The sequence below is a fragment of the Schistocerca americana genome, chromosome 2, assembly GCF_021461395.2.
Source record: "Schistocerca americana isolate TAMUIC-IGC-003095 chromosome 2, iqSchAmer2.1, whole genome shotgun sequence".
In the NCBI taxonomy this organism is placed as follows: domain Eukaryota; kingdom Metazoa; phylum Arthropoda; class Insecta; order Orthoptera; family Acrididae; genus Schistocerca; species Schistocerca americana.
Window position 1 is genome coordinate 489,948,381 of NC_060120.1, and position 14,553 is coordinate 489,962,933.

The 14,553-nt window shown below is 36.8% G+C and overlaps 1 protein-coding gene across 5 annotated transcripts in view; it reads left to right on the plus strand.

Moving 5' to 3' along the window:
* The window catches only part of LOC124594800 (protein regulator of cytokinesis 1-like), a 144,499-nt gene that overhangs the window by 92,241 nt on the left and 37,705 nt on the right, over positions 1-14,553 (plus strand). For 3 of the 5 annotated variants that reach the window (XM_047133221.1, XM_047133222.1, XM_047133223.1), the window contains exon 12: positions 3,170-3,307. In XM_047133221.1, coding sequence (XP_046989177.1) covers positions 3,170-3,307 — 138 coding nt within the window. Of the gene's footprint in view, positions 1-3,169; positions 3,308-3,938; positions 4,030-4,134; positions 4,357-14,553 lie in introns of those variants that run through there. The other 2 variants (XM_047133224.1, XM_047133225.1) reach the window with 2 other exon arrangements.

Below are 14,553 nucleotides of genomic sequence, written 5' to 3' on the forward strand. Positions count from 1 at the left end.
GTGCTGTGCGCCATGGTGGTTTCCTCGATTTCAAGCGTTGGTGTGTTCCTTGTACAATATCTTGATGGATGGGGAGCTGGGGGTTCTGCTGAATGTTTTTCCACGTCTTTAGGAGAGCTTCTGATCTTCTTAGGGCTGGAGGTGGGATATTGCTGAATACTAATGGCACCTTGTCTTTTCAGACAGAACTCCAGTTCTGTAGATAACATTACTATGAGGGGGTCCATGAGTGAAGCCTCAGAGGAGGACAAATGTTACCAAATTATATATGTTGTTTTTAAATGCGCCTAGCACCTTTTATGATGGTATTGAGTGCCCTTGAGTGAAAAAAAATCTCTTACCTTAATGTATAAACTGGTTGTCACTATAAGTTCCATCTTCCAGGTCTTTTGTTTTGTGCCTGTGTTTTAAAGTCCTGTGTGACATGTGTCTTCTAGAAGGAAACGAGTTGTTTTATCGTTGACAGACTAACAATCAGACAAGGGTGTGAGTGGTAAGCATTTATCTGAGATGTTTAGCTTGGGAACATCAACAGTTTCAGCCAAAAATACGAAGTCCTTAGTTTTTAACTTTGTGTATGACCTTGAGAATGAAGATGTGAGTTCGTTAAGAAAAGTTATGAAAACAGCAGAAAACAAAGAACTTGAAAAAGCCGTACTCAGGTGGCTTTTGCAGCAGTTGGCATTGAGGAGCCTTTTTTCGCGGTAGATTGTTTGCGAAAAAGCAAAACCTGTAACCAAGAAAACTGATGGTTTGTCTTCATTTAAAGCAAGCAATGTCTGGCTACAGGATTTCAAGGCAGCGCAGATCCACAAAATCAGCAGATAATTTTATTGAAAAATACGAAATCTTGTGACCTTGAATTTTATATAACAAAAATTAGACAGGCCATATTTGGAAGTCTTTGCGTGAAACAAATTTAGCTTTGATAAGGGAAACTAGTGTTCATGGCTCTAGGGTTAATAAAGACCGTGTTACTTCGTTGAACTGTGCTAACTGTACAGGAAACCACAAAGTACTCCTTCTGTTGTTTGGGGGGGGGGGGGGGGGGGACAGGCTTTAAAGAGTAATTATATATAAATTGATCAAAGACCTGGATGACTGCGTCTGTTTTGCGAATGATACTGTTTTCACATTTTATATGAAAAACATACCAAAAAGGCCATATGGCAGTAAGGTGATGTTAATTCTGGACAATGTACCCATCCATCCTACAGAAAGCTTTCTTGGTAGAGTAGAGGGACATTTCAAAACACTCTGCCTGCCACCAAATGTAACAAATTTGCTAAAGACTGTGGACCAAAAGGTTAGTGAAACTATGAAGAGACATTACAGAAGAAAATTGCTGAGGAAGCTTTTGAAAGATCAAAATGAAGAAGGCATTGTGGCTTGTCACTGAAAATTCAATTTAAAATACTGCTCTTACATTATGGCCCACAGAAGTATGGAATCTGGTGAAGACAACCACACTAAAAAGGACTTGGAATAAATTAATTTCAACCAAAGATGAGGCACAGAAAGGTGAAGATGGAAAAGAAGCAGCATGAAAGGGATGAGGAAGAAAGAAATTGGCAGAAGGCGAAATATCGCTTGAGGTCATAAGGAAGGCCCTTTTGAAAACTCCTGGACATTCTGATTGCAGTGCAGAGGATGCAGGTGAGTGGCTAATATGTGATTCTTAGGACCTGGATTCCAAATCCTCAGTGACGATGAAATCATTCAAAGTGTGAAAGAAAAAGCTTATCGCCAGGATTCTTACATTACTGCTGAACCAGATGCAGGGCTGTCAGCTGGTGAGGCATTTGAATCTCTTGACACTGCACCAATATTGGTGGAGTGGTATCCTGACTGTGACCATGCACTGCTGCTCACTATCAAGCAAATGCACAAAAAGTATTGTAGAAAGCAAAACAACTGACTCCGATCGATATGTTTGAGGACTGACACTGCATAAAATCTAAACATAGTATTGTAGTCACTAAATTAATGTTGCAGTAGTATGTATACACAATAATTTTTTTTTTTTTTTTTTAAAGAAACGACCTGTTTTATGATTTATCCAATTATGCGGATTGGGTCTGGTCCCAAGTCATCTGGATAATTGAAGGTGTACTGTATTTACTTCAATAAGCTTTACTCTGAGTCTTGCAGAGGCTCCTGGTGGAAGACTATGTTTCACTTGAGTTGATTCTCAGTGGCAAAACCACATTTCATGTGTCTGAAAAGGTAACTGTCATAACATGCAAGTTTGGGGCACAGAACATCCACTCTAGTTTGTGGAATACATTCGTGAATCACCTTAAGTTAAGATCTTTTGTTCCATGTCCTCTTCAGAAGCTTGTGAACCATTTTTCTTTGCCTTTAATTGTAACTTGGTCTCATAAACTGACATACAGCCAGGAGAGAGGCGTGCTGACCACATGCCTCTCCATATCCGCATCCAGTGACGCCTCTCAGCTGAGGACGACATGGACCTTCATGGCCTGTTCGGGCGGAGTATATTTTTCTTTTAAACTGTAACTGGTTTTGTGTACCTGCATATGCTGCAACAATGGCTTATGCCACAATTACAGCAAAACAGTGGAGACTTCATATTTCAAGAAGACGGTGCTCCACCACACTTTCTTTCAGACATTTCTGATTACTTCGGTGCCAGACTGCCTGGATTGGATTGAACATGCTTCTCATTTTTTTGTTCAGTGGTCGCCACGGTCACCTAATTTAACTCTGCATGTTTTTTTCCTTATGGGCCTATGTCAAAGGACATTTCTTCCTGTCTCCACTGGCACTTAATTTGGAATACTTGTAAGGAAGAATGACTGATGTGGCCACTGATCTGCACTATGATGTGTTGGGACAGGTACGGCAATAATTTCTACCCTACTGACATTTGCTGCGTTACAAATAATGCCCATATAGAATACCTGTAGCGTGATTTATAAACTTGGAGCGATGCTCTACCTACTGAAGTGTCATTTATCTGTACATCTTGTATTTTTTGCACAGCTGTCCTCTGGGACCGTGGAGGTACTTACGAATAACCCAGTACTTAGGCTAAAACATACTGACTGCGACTTGTAGCAGTCCTGAAAAACTTAATTTCAACAGCTGATGTTTCCCCTGCAGGCAATGCCCACTCTCACTGAATTGCTAAATGTTTTCTTTGCAGGTGACTCGAACTCTGTTTCCTCTTGCGGAGAATGGTCATCTACAGAATACTGGTACTACTCACACCCTGAAAAGCCAACCAAGTGTCATGCACATGCATGACGAGAGCATTGCTTCTACAACATACGCTGACTTTGAGGTATAAAACATTACTATGAATTAATTTTGATTAAAGTTAAAATATTCATTGTAGCTGGCGATCTGTCACAGCGGAAGTCCTGGAAAACAGCGAATTAGGTTTTAAACTATAAAGTAAAAACAATATTTAATCCAGTATAATGTTTCAGCTGAATTTTTATTACGATCTCAAAGTAAATAAAAGCATCTTGACAGATCTGAAATAAGTTGTAACATACTTATAATATTGAAATGAATTATGCTCAGCAAGCTACATGCTTTCTGGCCAAATACACACAAAGTACTGACCCCCTATGCCAATATGGCTGTAACTATTTATACTTTATTAATAATCCTCGGCATTGTTTAAAGTGATTTTTTAAATAAGTAACAATTAAAATTAACATATAAAAACTGAAAATACATATATAAACTTATGTTTGCTCCAGAACAGCAAGTACAATTCTATATTAGTTGGTGTCAGTTATTTTATTCAAGTATAACTTCTCGAATACGAAATTACAATAATGGATTTTCGTATTTTATTAATTGCTAGAGGTTCCCTTCATGGAAAATGTTCCCTTCATTTACAGAGCTTCTATACTTTAAGGTAATTGGGGTGTAATAATTAGTTTAGTAACATTTTTTTTTAGACAAATTACGTATTTTGTTTACATGTGCCATCCTGAATTAGACTGGAAAATGTTCGTTTTAAGTGGGTCTTAATGGACTGTTACATTTCAAGTAAGTATTGGAAAATATGGAGAAATACTTAAGAAATGCACCTTTCTGCCCCTTGTACAGCTATAATGTTTGTGAAGATCAATGACACTTCTGATTATTTTTCAGAGGTCACTTATTGAGAAGAACTCTGTGCAAGACATATGATTCTTTATAACTGGATGTAGTGTAATGTGTTGTACTGTTTTAAGTGTTGATTTTAATTTGTATTTTGGTTTTAACAAAGAAAATGGATGTAAGATATGTAAATATTTAAAGACTGCAGACCAGTTTAGCAGATTTTATTATAAATTCTATGTGTAAACTATAGTAATAAGGTAAACTACTAGCCTAAAGAGACCACAGCTTATTAGGTAGTGTATGTACATTTTGCTTTATGCAGTGGAATGATATTTTATAAGTACTTTTATTTTAAAATTTCTATTTCATATTTCTAATTTCTGTTTTATAGATATTTATATTTTAAACTTCTTGAGTACAAACCTTGTTTTGTCAAGACGTTCACTTTATTGCATCACACTCTTGGAAAATGTTTACCCTGGATAATACTATTTCCCTCCTAATTTCCACCCCTTTCTTTTTCTTCTTTCACTCCCACCAAATGGCTCATATCATTGAGTTAGTTTATTTATTATTTATTTATCGAAGGATCATCTCACAATGATACAGCATTTGTCATCTCTTTGTAAGGAAAATAAATAGTTGAAAATGTATATACACACAGAATTAAAAGTCTGCTTCTATGCAGATAGGAGCAGTGACTGGCTACTTGTGGTTGTAGAGTGACAAAGAAACCATCCTAGCGTTTACCTGAAATCATTGAGAAAAATCTAAAGCATTATCACCATGCAGAGCAAACTCCATCCTCCCGAATATTAGGCCAGTGTGTTGACAAGTGCACTGCCTCATTCAGTTGGTCCTTATTTTACAATGTCCTTTGATTTACACACACAGTTCCTTCATTGCTGCGCACACTAAGTACAACCATTTATTACTTGTGGACAACAAACCTGCTGCTATCCCCCTTGCCCTAACTGCAGCCCATCTGGGAAACAGACTTCAGGCCTGAAAATGTGCAACTATGCCCCATACACATCTCAGTGTCCTCCCCTCATTCTACCTGAAAAACTGAGTCACCATCTCCCATCATGAGTGAGATGTTGAGCTCAGGAGAATGACAAGACATTGCTATCACGCACTATAGATGTTGATAATTTTATTGTAAAAGCGTTACACTGTGACCATGTTTTGTAATGTGTCAGGCTGTTGTGGTTATCCCCTGTTATTATTGACCACTATGTGAATTTTTCCTTCTTTATTTCTTCGTTGATAGTCCTCAGTGTTGACACTGCATTGTTACACTGGCTGGAAAAATGGGGAGTGGAAGTTCAACACTGACTACTGTAAATGATGTAGCAGACACTTTCACCGTTCTTCACTTTCACCATTCTTCACTTTCACCGTTCTTCACTTTCACCGTTCTTCACTTTCACCGTTCTTCACTTTCACCGTTCTTCACTTTCACCATTCACAACCTCCCAATTTTACACAGTTATATGGCCAGTTCACTATTGGTAAACGTTAATAAGCCTCATGAGTAGTTTGCAGGCAAATGTCAGCATACTGTTACGATAGTTTGCTGTTGAACACCTGTGAGCAGTAAAATCTAACCACACAGTTCACAGTTCTTGCAGAATAATATAGTACATGTGACACAATTTCTCAAATAAATTTGAATAGACATTGTCATTGTTTTAACACATGGCCTATTTGTGTTGCACTTATAGCACTGTTACGTTAATGCATTGTTGTTACTTTATCCAATACATAATTCCTGTCTGAAAAACAGCCATGGACTGACGATCTCTGGACAAAAAATCTGTCCTGTATATATATCTTCACAGTAATAGACACTGAAACTATACACTGTTCGATGTTTAAGTTATAGAAATTACAATTAAAACCTAACTCATTCAGTTAACTGAATACATCAAAAATTCCTCCTTTTTTTTTAATAGTTCCTTCTACTACAAAGGTCATGCCAAATTATTTTTTTAAATAATAAAATTAACAGATGTGGTTATACAAACCATACTTTTGACAAATCTGGTAATTATTTTGGAATTAAGTGCTAGCTTTGCTAATATGTTTCCGAATAGAGCCAAATAAATACTTTAAGAATCGTAGTAGTTTGTCTTCCTAATTATTATTATTAGTACAGAATTTGTATTTGTTTATAAGTCTACAATAAATCTAAGACATGAAACGATTATTGATTTCGCCCTATAACAAAGGTATTGACTAGGAATGATCAAAATAAATTAGGAAATTAATTACATTCAAAAAATTAAGAACAAAATTAGACCCGGCACTATATTCCTTAAGACTGAGGGCCAACCTTTCTCTTTTATGGAAATGCAGATTACAGTCATGCATGTTAAAGGTAATTTGGCAAAAAATGAAAATAAAATGAATTTAAGGAGGCAGATGGCAAGACAAGAGAGGAAGTAAAGAGATCCCAGATTGCTTCGTCACAGCTAATTGTTGAGTCCTCTGAGTAATGTTTAATTGTTTAGTATGCACTAGTTGCTTTTTTTGAACAAATGTATTTTAGTAATTTTTATTCATCACGTTGGGCAGTTTATTATATGGTTTTATTTCCTGTTAAAATGCTGTTTTGAAGTTTTTTCTTTGTAATTGTAGGTCCAAACTGGCTCTTGTTCCATGATCCTGTATAGAACTATTAGTGAAATACATAGTAATGTTTTCCAGGATATGCACAACAGATTGATAGATGTACTGCCAAAGTGCCGCAAGGATACCCAGTTTTTTCAATAGTTTTTAATACTAAGCCCAACTGCTACATCTAGTTATTATTCTTACTTCTTTTCTGTGTTTTGAAAATTGCGTCCATATTTTGGACCTGTGATCCTCCGAGAAGAATCTCATAGCTAGGAACTGAGTGTAAATAGCAATAGTACGTCAGCACGAGATGTTGTGGGAAGATATATCTTCACAAAATATTAAAAAATTTTACAGGTTTTCTGATATCTCATGAGAATTCATCTTCATTCCTCAAAGGATTTCAGTTATTTTTTAACAGAAGAGTGTATAGGTTTGGATATACAGGATATCCGAAAAGTTTTTCCCTGATTACATAAATTGATAACTCAGGCTAGAAGTGAGATATAAATATGAAACTGGTCTCTAATTGTTTGCAAACTATCAAAGTTTTTTCCATACATCAGTAAACTTCCACATGAGCACCCATAGTAGCACGTAGCACATCTAGGCGATATTCAATTTCCGTCCACACATTAGCCAACATCACTGGAGGGATCGATTCAACGACTGTGGTTATCCGTTGCCGCAGGGTTTCAAGATCTGGTATACGTGTTAGGTAGACCTCGTGCTTGATGTAACCCCATAAAAAGAAGTCTAATGGGGTTATGTTAGGAGTGCGTGGAGGCCAAACCGTTGGCCCATCACAACCAATCCATCTCCCAGGAAAGGTCACATCGAGATAGGCACGGACGTCCAAACCCCAGTGAGGTGGTGCACCGTCTTGCTGAAACAAGACTTTGGGGTGATACTGAAGCAACTGAGGAACAGCATACAGTTGCAATATGTCCAGATACACTGCAGATGTGATGGTAGCCTCAGCGAAGAAGAACGGCCCGATAATTTGATCGTGCAATAGCGCGCACCAAACATTCACCTTTGGACTGACTCTGGTACACTCCATGACCTCGCCAGGGGGTTGTGAACCCCAAATGCGCACATTATGGCGATTCACTGCTCCACTGACAAAAAAGGTCGCTTCGGCGGAAAAGGCAATTCGTCTGAGATAACCATCATCGTCCTCAATACGTGATAGCATTTCGACCCCAAAGTCATATCGGCGTGTACTGTCATTGGGCAACAAAGCCTGAACAATTTGCACTTTGTATGCACGAAACGATAAATGTTTGTGTAAAATGTCATGGAGAGAGCTTTTTGGCATCTGTAATTCACGTGAGGCCCTGCGCACCAATTTCTTCGGACTTCGCAGAAAAGCCTGCCTTACAGCTTCGACCCTGTCTGCTGAGGTTCTTGGTCGACCAGACCTCGGAAGGTCAGCAACCTACCCTGTGTTCTTGAACTTCTCATACCAGGCTTTAATGCTCTTGACATCAGGTGGATTCGTTCCAAATGTTGTCTTGAAGTGTCTCTGCACTGTGGTTGGTGATCATGTCTCATGGTACCACAAGACACATTGTGCCTTCTTATGATTGGTTAACATGGCTTCTTGGGCACTGCACCTCGTCCACTACTTACGTACTGCGAACCTAAAACAGAAAAAAAACTTTGATAGTTGTAACCAATTCGACACAAGTTTCATATTTGTATCTTACTTCTAGCCTGAGCTATCAATTTAAGTAATCAGGGAAAGTCTTTTCGGACACCCTGTATTTTAAACTATATGTATGTACTTAATACATAATTTGGGATTTTTTCCAATGTTGTAGGGTCTTGTCGTCATTGTTGCTGGTTTTGCCTGTTCTTGCAATTTTTATAGCAACTTGTGTACATGAAGTTCTTTGTGTCTCACAGCATTTTGTCAGAAATTGCCTTATTGCAATGTGTAATATTTCAGATGAGGCATGTTTTTGGCTCTTCATTGCCATATAATTACATTCCAAACTGCCAGGCAGACACTTAAAACATGTTTATGAAAATTGTGCCAGTTTTATTTCTCTCTGAAGCTTGAAGGGTCTTGATATAGGACATCTATAGATTTACTTTTCTGATTACAGACTGGAAGCAGTTTACACCAGCTAGGTTCCATGCCCTTACAAACTGTCTCAAAATAGCATCCGTATTTTATTACTTTAGATATCTGGGCCAAACAAAGGATAATTTCTTCCATACCAGTACAAGCACTGATTTAAGAGTGCCATGAGCTAAATAATGATCTACATTTCATTGCTGTTAGGATATCTGCAGTAATTCCATCCACAACTGACATTTTTCATTCTTCTTGTTTGGTTGTAGTAATAAAACAAACTTTTTTCATTTTAATAAGTGGCCTTCGCTAACGTGTGTCATTAAAAAAAGTGAAGCCTTTATTGCTGTATATGTTGAGTATCTCATTTAGTTATCGATGGTTAGTCTTTTTTTGGGAATTTATTCTGTTAACACTTTACGAAATATCTTTTGAAACAGTGATTTTAAAATAAGTTTCTCAGTTATTCATTTTTGTTCCCCATTTGCTTGGTCATTCTTTTCATTTTCTTCCTCTTCCTCCACTTCCATCTACTAGCAGTGTTTCTGTATTCTAAATTCAAACTGCAGGAAATCCTAGTTTTTATATATATGTTCTTACTTCACTTCACAATTGGCTTATGACTCTTATGAAACAGTATATGTGTGATATTTTGTCCACCCGTTTATCTATTTTGGTCTCCATTATGTCAAGATGGTTTACTGTTACGACTCATGTCAGTATTTATGAAGTCACCAGTTTGGCTATTGGCTTAATGCACTGACACAATACAATATGCTATATGATTTGTTGTAATAAAGGTTGCAATGATGAGCTCTTCTGAAGAGGAAGTCTTCTTGGCTTATCAATATTTAAAGAACAAACTAGAGGAAGCACTGGGTGCACTCATACAGTACTCAAAATACCAGACAGTTCGGCTGTGGTTTCTTGTTAGCTCTGTCGACATGAACACATACTCCACAAATTCTGCAGACTGAATCCAGACATCAGTTTCCACATTTTGGAGCAACTAGTATCAGCTACTTTGACAAAGCAGGACACAAATTTTCAACTTGCTATTTCTCCTGCTGAGAAGCTACTCATTACAATACAGTAAGTTGGTGAAAGTGTGTGAATTATGTTAAAAGTGCCACCATGACAAGTTCATTTGTAATAAAATCACATAGTGTGGTACTTTATTAAGTGAAGTATGTGTATAAAAAATGAATACAGTTTGAAAAGCTGCAACTCTTCAGTATGTTACGGTAGAATGTGATTGAGGTTCACACAGCTTTATAAGGAACATTACCATATCTGAAGTTAGATGTTCGCCGTCAATGTTTCAGCATAAGATAGTGAGTTCTGTAGACAGTGTCTTGGAAATGGAAAAGCCCATGACAATGAGGAAAATTCAGAAATCTCCTTCTTGGTTTTGTACAGCTGATTCAGTAGCAACATGAACTTTGCCTTTAGAGCTCTTCTATGCCTGGCACTAAGTTTCTTGAAGTCTGGGAGCATGGACTCAAGAAACATAAAGCCAACGTCATCAGCTGATGACACGTGGTATCTATTCATCTAATTGAGTTTTTTTAATTTCCCAACGGTTGGCAAATGCTTTTGTAGCATTACTCTTGCTGGCTCCAGCTTTTCTTTTTGGGGGATGTGGTTGTAGTACCATGCCACATTCAACCACATAACTGGTCTCTTCTGAAGTCTGATAATTTTCCACTTCCTGGGGGTCTGAGCAGACAGCGCTGCACTTGAAATTGGCATGCAGTCTTCATTTTCAGAAGAGGAAGCTCCCACTATGTACGGAAAAGAAATGTGGTGGGGGGGGCCAAATAATACAGTTTCTTGACTTTTCCCAATCATGATTTTGGAAGTTTCAATGACGTTCCAAAAGTAGTGCCTATGTTTTTCCAGTGTTTGTGGCAAATGTATTCAAGAAATGAAGGCAATACAAAAAAATACATGCCTGACAATTTTATAGACTTGGGTTATACTAAGAAAGTTTACAACATTTTTTATGCCATTGTGGCATCCAGTTATTAAATCTGAACTATAGCCTCATCTTTTCGTCATGGCAGATGTAGACAACTTTTATTCGAAGCTGTATGTTTAAAGGTATTGAAACTAGGGTCTCAATTTGTATACCTGCAATTAACATTTCCACAACCTTAATTAGGGGCTCCTCTATTTCAGTTTTGAATGCTGTAATTTTTAGAATACAATTATCATTTTACAATCACTGACCAAAACCATAGGTTTTGTCACATGTCTAAGAAAATTCAACTGCAAACATTATGAGTTAAAAATGCTGAACAGAAGGTACCATCTTTGAACAGTCTTCATGTGTGAATGACACATTGACTATAAGCACCATCGAAAGAAAGGCACATATGCACATATGCAAGTGACTGCTTCGGCCTGTATCGGCAACAACACACAGGGTGGTGTGTGGTCATAGCATTGAGTGTGGCGCATCATGGCTTATCGCACCCGAACGCCAGAAAGTATAATGTATTTACTCAAAACGGAAAGAGGTAAAGCTTTCCTTCCAGCAGTAAAAACAATTTAAACATGTTCGCTACATTTCTCACACAGTAATATAAGCCGTAAAATGCACCAAACATGAACTGGCCCGTGACTACATTTTTCAGTGCAAACTTTTCAAAATATGCACAGTGCTGTTCTTCACTTTGAAGTAGCACAGTAACTACGGGTAACAACAAAAAACATACCAGTTCATTCTCAAGTTGTAATGTGTGACTACAAGAATATTTTCTTCAAAATCAAATGAGTGAGGCTATGTAGTGGAGAACATGCATGACTCCCAAAGCATCATTGTTTTTGTTGTTGTAGTTGTAGTTGCTCCCCAAATCGGATGACTTAAAATTTCACTTCCCACTTATCATACAATACAAGTTGCTCGACGCGACCAGCATTCCTTGTTTGCATTAGGTGATTTAATAGAGATAGGGATCGGTGTCGTGTCATTGTCATCCCAGTGTGAACCAGTTAAGTTGCTTCCATTATGTTTCTATATGCTCTGCTGATGTGGGTTGCTTCTGCATCGTATCATATATCCTATCACTTCATTGTGAACTGTGTCTAATTGTTTGTGTAATATACATATATATGCCTTCAAATCACATCTTCAGGTGTACATCTACAAGCCTGTACAGTCATCATTATGATTTTTTTAAAAAAAATACCTATCCTAATAAACTCTGCTGATGACAGCTAATATGAAATACTCGCACTTCAGTAAAACATTGAAGCCCTGATTGTGAAACCATTTGTGTTCCTGTGAAAATTCATATACAGTTGAAAGCAGTTTATTTCAGGAACGTGCTACCTTTCTTTTTCCATTCTTCTCGTCTTTGAGATATGTGACAGTAATTTCTAGATCGAGAGATGCAAAGAAAAGTTGCAATAAAAATGTAACATTGTGATCATTTATAATAAAATATAAATAGTAAATAGAAAATAAAAAAACTGTGAACTCCCCATAAATAGCCAATGCACTGTAGGGCAGGGTGCTCCAAATGGAAATGTAATAAAATCTCATTCATCAGTACTGGATGTAGTAAGCATACTTGCAGAGTCCAGTGGAGGCAATTGTGTTTTTTATATTTCCAGCTAATGACAGAGTGGGGAAAGGATATACATTACTGATGAAACTAGATGATTTTTTACTTTTGCACTTATTCCTAAACTATACTTTCTAGAACATTTACTGAATTTTCCATCGGTGCTTGGCAGAATATGGTGATAATATTAAAGAGGAGAACACTACCTAATGTTCTGCAAAATTTTGCAGAGCAGTAGGAAGTGTTTTCCTCTATAATATTATACTTTCTATTTTGTATTTGGAATATCCCATTCTTGAATTAACAGAAGACAGGAGCTTGTTATGTAACAACCTGAAAAGCACTAAAACACTCATTGCAATCATATCTCTATAGGTTATGTTATAATGTGTTCATGAAGCATGATGTGGAAAATTCGTTTTTGTAAATCATTGTGACGAACAATTACATAACTCTGAAATTTTAATGCAATCATTTGTGAATTTCTTCCTTATAACTGTACTGGGTTCGGTTTGCTATAAAAATCGAAACCTTCTGGAACTGCACAGTTCTGGTTTTGTGAGACTTTTTGCCAAAATTTCTAATTATTTATGTAGGCTTACTGCAGTAAAGTTATAAATGTTATCTAAATTTTATTTGTTATTTATCATTTGCTATTGAAAAATTCATAGTTGTTAGATGATGATATTTTACATTTTATCATGTACAATTCTTCAAAACTTCAAAGCACTACTTAAATCACAATATGTACTGCTTGTACAGCTGTAAAATCCTTCATTGTTATAGATCATAAGACCGTTCAAAAACTACTTTTGGTTGTTACTTTTTATGTAGAATATTTTGAGTACTAAGCTGATTGTGTAGGATTTGTCATTTTGCTTTTCATTTCTTAGTATTGTCGTTAAATTTGTTATCTAGTACATAGTCCAAACACAAACATTAAAATGTGCTTTATTTATAATGCTCTTGAAAGATATCATTGTTGAACCTTATCACAGAAACTGCTTAGTAAATAAAAATTACAGCTCTCAAAGATTGATGCAGGAACAACAAAAGCAGCAATAAATCCAGTAATAGAAGCCATTTAACCCAAAACAACTTTAATCGCCCAACACGTGGGCTGTTGTTTCAAGCACCTCACTGAATTAATGAATATCTGAGGCATTCTAAAGATTTGCCTAACACTTGAAGAGTCAGCTGTGTATCATTATTGATGTTAGTGGTTCAAGAAACATACATGTTCCATTTGATTCTGGATAGCAACACTATGCAGATTGAAACTGAGATTGTTACATTGTATGCGTAGTCATCACTGATCACAATTCTAACTGCAGCACAGTGCAGGAATCTCTTCACAATGCAGTACTTCTGCATTTGCTTCTTACAGTACACATTGCATTCTCCTAGATGTTTATAAACTTCCTGTCTTCCACAGTCACCAGGTCTGTCTTCCATTGAACATGGTGATAGAGCTATGATCAGCGTTACTGGAAAAATAGCTCTGACCAGCTGTGCCAATAGTGGACTTAGCATGAAAACAGTATCTTCAAAGCAGACATCTGACCCTTGCGTGATGCTCATACTGTCAGAGGGAGCCTATCAGTAAATGCTCACTGTAAATAACTAATCACATAGTCATACAACATGTATAAAATACAAAATGAATATTTTCAGTGTGTTAATTTTCAACTAGTGCATGATGATACAAACACTTCTTTATCTCTGAAACTGAAAATTTATGAAGTTTAATTTCTTTCTCAAAACTTTTTGAATGCCTCAAACAATACATACAAAATGTGTTTTTCTTTTCGTATATACTGGAGCAGTTCACAAACCATTGAAGTACTGTATATTTTGTAGCACCAAATGTGCGTGTATACTGTCATTAATGGTGCTTCATGTTTTTGCCAGCACTACCCCTCTTGGTATCTCCCAGCTCTCTTGTCATGTGTTTTATAGAATGGAATATCTTTGGAGTTGTTGTTTCTTCCAACTGTAATAACAAATCAATCATTCATTTATTACTAATAATGTACTAATAAACTAAATTTCATTTTAATTTTCTGCTCCCAAAATGGTGTAGCAGGTCATCTTTTTCTTTTCTCTCTCTCTCTCTCTCTCTTTCTCTCTCTCTCTCTCTCTCTCTCTCTCTCTAAAGAAGCAATATTTATTTGCCACTATTGTTTTTAC